The 5,774-nt window shown below is 53.6% G+C and overlaps 1 protein-coding gene across 1 annotated transcript; it reads right to left on the reverse strand.

The window, feature by feature from the left end:
* Nucleotides 1-1,651: 1,651 nt before the first annotated feature.
* LOC123157347 (beta-glucuronosyltransferase GlcAT14B) lies at nucleotides 1,652-5,186 on the reverse strand. Its single transcript, XM_044575609.1, has 5 exons — nucleotides 4,949-5,186; nucleotides 4,035-4,819; nucleotides 3,203-3,278; nucleotides 2,980-3,095; nucleotides 1,652-2,361 (listed from the first exon to the last, which is right to left on the reverse strand). Exons 2-5 carry the CDS (start codon nucleotides 4,699-4,701, stop codon nucleotides 1,796-1,798), a joined length of 1,425 nt encoding a protein of 474 aa, XP_044431544.1. The 5' UTR covers nucleotides 4,702-4,819; nucleotides 4,949-5,186; the 3' UTR covers nucleotides 1,652-1,795.
* Between the last annotated feature and the right edge of the window lie 588 nt (nucleotides 5,187-5,774).

The following is a 5,774-nucleotide window of genomic DNA, read 5'->3' on the forward strand; positions in this document are numbered from 1 at the left end:
GGGGCGGCGGCCCCGGGCATGGTGGCAGCGTTGCTCCCCCCCCTTCCTCGGCTGGATGGCGTGCGCGGCGGCACTGAGGCCGGCCGTCGTCGATCTGGCGCCCGGCGCCCAGATCTGTCGGTGGAGGCGCTCTGGCGTGCTGCGACGGCGACGCTCCGGCGGGCTGTGGCTGTTTGGCGCGCTGGGTGCCTGGGGTCCCCTCCCTCGGCCGGGGGAGCTGCGGTGATGGCGGCGAGCCGCAGCTTTTGGATGGCGGCGCGGCGGCGCCGCGATGGTGGAGGTTTCTTCTGTTGGTGAGCTGTGGCGGTGGCGGTGAGCCGCAATTTTTGGGCGGCGACGCAGCGGCGCTGTGATGGTGGTCGTGGAGATCGGTCTCTAGCCACCAGAGTGGTGTACTCTTCTACTGCTCTGGCCGTGTGTGCAATGGAGCAGCAGTTTGGGCTGGAGGTGGCCGGGGGTGCGCAGATCTGGCAAGGCGTTTTGCTGCGGCGTGTTGAGGGCTGGTGGTTGGCAACGATGCACTCTGCACAGCTTGCTGTGTTCCTATGTCATTGGCTTCCTCGTGAGGCTCGGCAGTGGAGTAGATTCTCCGGGCGAAAGTCTTGCACCTTCTCCGGTCGGTGCCGATGTTGGCGATGTTCTTGAGCATTGCATTCCTTCCTGAAGGCACATCGCGGACCTACGTCCATCTACTGCCGCAACTGTCTGGTGTTTCTGGGTGAAAACCCAAGCTCCATTGGAGCGGGCGGCGGCGGCAATTATGTCGTTACCTTCTTGGAGGCACCGCCTTGGAAGCAATGACCTTTGTGGAGTGGTGGTCTCATGGCAGTGGTGCAGAGCTGCGTCGCCATCGGGGTGATGGAGGCCGGGGGGGCGGCTCTGGACGGTGGATGTACGCCGAGGCGGCGGCCTCGGATAGCGATGCAACGGTGCCTCTATGGGGTAGAGTCGCGGTTGTGCATTGTTTTGGTGGCGGCTTGGTGCTGCGTGGGTAGCGAGGTCGTCGGCCTGGTCGATGCGCCCTAGAGGGGGCGGTCTGACTTTACGTCGGGGCGGCGGCCCCGGATGTGGTGCGACGTTCGTGGTCTGCGAGCGGTTGCCCTGAGCAGCGTGGGCTGCGGGCAGCCGGGTTGCGTGGCGTTGCTGCTCGAGGGGAGTGGTGGTATGTCGGGGCGGCGGCCCCGGAAGGCGGTGCCGGTTGATTGCGCTGGGCGCAGGGAGCGGTGGATGTCGGGGCGGCGGCCCCGAGAGAATCCCTGTGGCGGCCAGACTTCTGTGGCAACGATGATGGTGGGAGCGATGTCGGCGACGCGGCAATGGTTGCGATAGTCGGCTCTTCTCCGGCGTGTCCACGGTATTGCCTCGGGTTGTTTGTTGCTGTGGAGTCGAAGCTGCGGCGGCGGGGCCCTGTGGTTTACGATGACTGGCTGCAGGTGGCCCTTTCGGCGATCTTCCGTGGCGCCAGCCGTGCCTGATTTCGTTCTTTGAGTTCTCCGTCAAAGTCGGAGTTGCGTTGTCTGGCCGCAGGTCGGCATGTTATCGATAAGGGTGGGCTTTGCCCTGTGTGTTTCAGTCTATGGGAATGGGCTTGGCCCTTGTTGTTTCAATTTTTGCCCGGTTTTCCGTAATTAACTGGGCAATTCTCTTCTGCTTATTTAATAGATGAGGCAATCTTTGCCTCCGTTTCTAAAAAAACCATTTCAACATTTTCCTTGGTCAGAATGGCGCACTCATCAGCATTGTTCATTTCAATGGAAGGAGTCAAGCTCTTTCATTTACAAGCAGCCAACCAAAATTATCCTTTACTTTTGGGAACATACCAGTCTCTCTTTGTTTGATCGTACGAGAGAGTCGAGCAGCTGCCGTTGCGGTAATCCCATGACAGCACCTTCTTCATCAAGCCGCGCAGCCTCTCAGCGCCTGGACCAGGCTCTAAAACAGAGTCTTCCTGTCTAGACAAACAAGGGTCAGCCCCTCCTTCAAAGCTCCCATTACACCATGCCCCAGGAGTGAAGCGGCCTTCAGAGCGGTGCAGAAGCTCACGGTCGATCCTGTCCAAGACCTTGTCTTCCTTTGGAAACTTCCGTGCAAAGGGCGCGCCACTCTTGACCATGCTGTTGAAGTCCTTCATGGAGAGGGTCAGCGGATGCTGTTTTGCAGGGTAGTCCCAGGCAATGTAGTGCAGGTCATGACCAACTGCAGTGCCCTGAAACTCATCAGAGTTGCAGATCACAGTATGGAAATAACCTTCTGGTGAGGAGATGAAGTTGACATAGTACATCAGGAGGGTGCGTGGGAGATTATCCCAACCCCATATGCAGTACTCCAGGAAGGATTTCGTGAGCATTATCCAAGCAGAACCTGATGATCCCAACAGGGAGGGCTGTCATGTTAAGATACACTAGAAAGTGCCGTTTCAACAAGAAAACATGCCTTAACACTCAACAGACAGCAAGACGACCAGTTATAAAGTTGCTCACATTCTCATCCTTATACACAAAAACTTTTGATTTTCCATACTACTATTAATTCAGTTTGTATCCCTGTTTACTAGAATAAAATTTGGAGTTACTTTCTTGATGCCAACAAATGATTCCATACACTGTTTCGCAGGATAAGGGTTTCCAGTTTAGTAACAAGAAATGCAAATAAAAATCATATGCATAGTTAATACAAACTTTTGATCATTTAAGAATAGCACGCCGTCTTAACTAAATTAGCGCCCTGATTCAAATACTTTTGCTCACAATACCTCCAGACTGATATGCCAATACAACAAATAGCCACTGTTCTTTATGCAAAATGTACAACTTGAACTAAGAAGCTATAGCAAGTGTAAAAATTAAGAGCACAATTGAATAAATTTAAGCAAGTGGTTCTCGAAGGCCCCATGTCATGTATGCCGACTGCCACACAAATGTACTGGCTTATGGGTAGAAATGTAGAATTGCAAATACTGGAATCAGAAAGCAGTCCTACCAGTATATAATTTGAAAGATGTTGGCAATTCTCGCCGCTCAGGTGTCGTAGAAAGGTCAAACTTTTTTGAGAGATAAAGCCCTGGGTCCAGAACTATGGGTTTTGCTCTTTGGATCCTGTGATGAAAGCACAAAGACATCAGAGGCAAAGTAGTTTGCGAAGGATAAACAGAGCTAGATAATGTAAATCAAAATAAAGTGTTTACACCATTAAGAAAACGTACCTTTTCCATCCAGATATTTGCATGTGCTCTATAAAATTAAGATTTCTTGGCAAAGACGAGAACACATGAAGTATATCTGTACAAAAATAACAGCAGTTAACTACTTATGGAGTATGCAATAAATTAAGTATATCAGCACAGAGATACTATCAGTTCACACTACAAGTACACTGCCTTCAGTAGTTATGTTGTTGATTTAGTGTAATTTTAAACGAACACTGCACACTGGCACTTCACCACCTGTAACCTATCCATGGCTTCTATCCTCTAGAGATCGACGTAAGTGATGCTTCCTGACGCTTACAATCTTCACTCACTGAGGAGGCTATCCTCTACATAAGTGATGATAATGCAGAAGATATCTGATTAAGCTAGTCCAGACTGCAGGCGTAGGGCAACATATGTGGCCCCGAAGCGCATATACTATGAATGATTTTAATCTTATGACATGATATTGTTGCCAGAGCACTGCTACGCAGACGATTTTTGGACGACAAGCCAATCAAACCGTCCATGTATAGCAACAAAAGGCAGGACACCCCTTGATGGACCATCGTCTGATGGTCGTGCATACTGTTCGTCGTGTGCACAGCAATTCCGATGTTGCCAACACCATTCTACAGTGCTCTATATCAGGCAACAGGAGTACAGTTTCAGCAGGTAAATCAAGGAATGAACATAGTACCACATTGGCTGGTTTGTGTTTACCAATCATGAGAATGCAGCTCCAGCTTTCATTTAGTTGCTCAATGCAACAAAAGACTGGTCCCTGGACAGGAGTGGTATGCACTGCAGGAAAATAGAGATGGAAATGTTGAACAAGAGCACTAACCATCTTGCGTCATGAGGGGATAATCCGAGGCGCTGAGGTTGATGAACCAGTCCCACTCCAAGCCTTCTTTGAGGAGGATCGCCACGGCGTGGAGCGTGCAGGCGACCATCGTCGGCCCCTTGTACGTGACCAGGTTGCCCTTGGCGATCACCCGCACATTCCCGACCTGGCTGAACATCGGGTCCCCCTTGACGTACATGGCCAGGTCAATCCTCTCCCGGGGCGGCGCCTCCAGATCCAAGTGCAGGATGTACTGGTTGCGCGGGTGGTATATCGCCTGCAGCACCCTCCGCATCCGCAGGCCGTCGCCCTTGGTGCCCTCCAGGAGATACGCCAGCCTGGGCGGCTCCGCGTCGGAGTCGTCCGAGTTCACGGCGGCGTTGTCGGGGTTGTCGTTGTCATCCAGCAGCCGGTCCTTGGCCTCGGGTTCCACTGACTGGCCGCTGTCTCGCTGCGACGGTGAGCCTCCATCGTCCCAGTCGGTGAACGAGACGACGTCGACAAGGAAGGCGTCGTCGCCGGCCAAATAGGGCGGTGAGAAGAGGCCGCAGGCGGCGGCCAGGAAGAGGGTGACCGACACGAGGAGGCTCGCGAGGAAGGGGAGCAGCCACCGGCGGTCGTTGAAGGGCCGCCCGGGACCGGAGTTAAGGCCACAGCTCTTCCTCATTTGCTCGTAAGCATTCCACTAGTACACCGCAGTGGCGGAGCTAGAAAAAATGTCAACGGGGGCGCGCACGACTCCAAATCCAAAGCCTGTGCTTCTCGAATCGCTCTAACTTGCGCACCTGCATTCGCGGATCACGTCAAGAACAGTGAGTAAACTCGAATTTGTAGCCGTCGTTCACACTTCATCAAATTCCCAATCCTAAATCGGCAAACCCCAAATGAAGGGGAGAAATTCGAAGGAGCGTTACCTGTGCTCCCGTGACCCCGCCGGGTGCCGCGCCACCGCCCTGCGCTGCCTCCTGCGAGAAACCGGCCTGAGGGATCCAGATTGGTTGCTCCGTCCGGCTCCACGCTTTGGTCGGAGCAGCACGCTGGAGTGGTTGAGCTCGGCAGCGTACAGCACTAGCAACACCAGATTTTCCTCTCCTTTTTTTTGATTTTTTTAGTAGGGCAGCACGAGATTTTCATTTTCACCTTGGCTCGACTTAAAAAAAATCAGATCTATCATAAATAATCACATGAAGAACAAGACACCTCAAACATAATAAAAATTAAATCAGGGTCCATGACCACCGAACGACTATTATCGCCACCGGAACGACGCGCCGTTGTCGCCGCTCCCATATCGGGGACGACCTGACCTTGTCAATAAGAGCAACTCCAACCGGCCGACCCATTTCGTTCGCCCATGTTCATTTGGGTCGCGGCGGACAAAGACGTCGGCCCAACGTGGCGACCTAAACCCAAAACGGGCCTGAAATGCGTCGGCGCGGACACGAAGTAGACACGCCGCGCGTCCTCTCGGTGTCCGTCGCGGCCTTACATGTGTCGGAAGCCAAACCCCCCATGCGGTCGTAATTAACGCGGCCACATATCAAGGGCCCACCTGGCAGTGTGCGGAAGGCCGCGTGCCAGTCCTTTTTAATGGACGCGTGTGGTGGGGCCGGCCTCATCCACTTCCCGTCCACATCTGGCCACCTCGCCGGCGACCACAAAACCCTAGCCCCAGCCAGCCCGAAACCCAAGCAAGCAAGCCATGGGCTTCTTCAGCGGTAAGGGAAGGGAAGGGGAGGT

Source organism: Triticum aestivum, chromosome 7B (genome assembly GCF_018294505.1).
Source record: "Triticum aestivum cultivar Chinese Spring chromosome 7B, IWGSC CS RefSeq v2.1, whole genome shotgun sequence".
Taxonomy (NCBI): Eukaryota; Viridiplantae; Streptophyta; class Magnoliopsida; order Poales; family Poaceae; genus Triticum; species Triticum aestivum.

Excerpts from the sequence above, each read along its gene's own strand:
- LOC123157347 (XM_044575609.1), bottom strand. The coding sequence starts at position 4,701 with ATGAGGAAGAGCTGTGGCCTTAACTCCGGTCCCGGGCGGCCCTTCAAC. Across the intron at positions 3,096-3,202 it reads CAAATATCTGGATGGAAAAG|GATCCAAAGAGCAAAACCCA; the intron begins GTACGTTTTCTT and ends CTTTCATCACAG. Across the intron at positions 2,362-2,979 it reads ATCTTTCAAATTATATACTG|GTTCTGCTTGGATAATGCTC; the intron begins GTAGGACTGCTT and ends TGGGATCATCAG.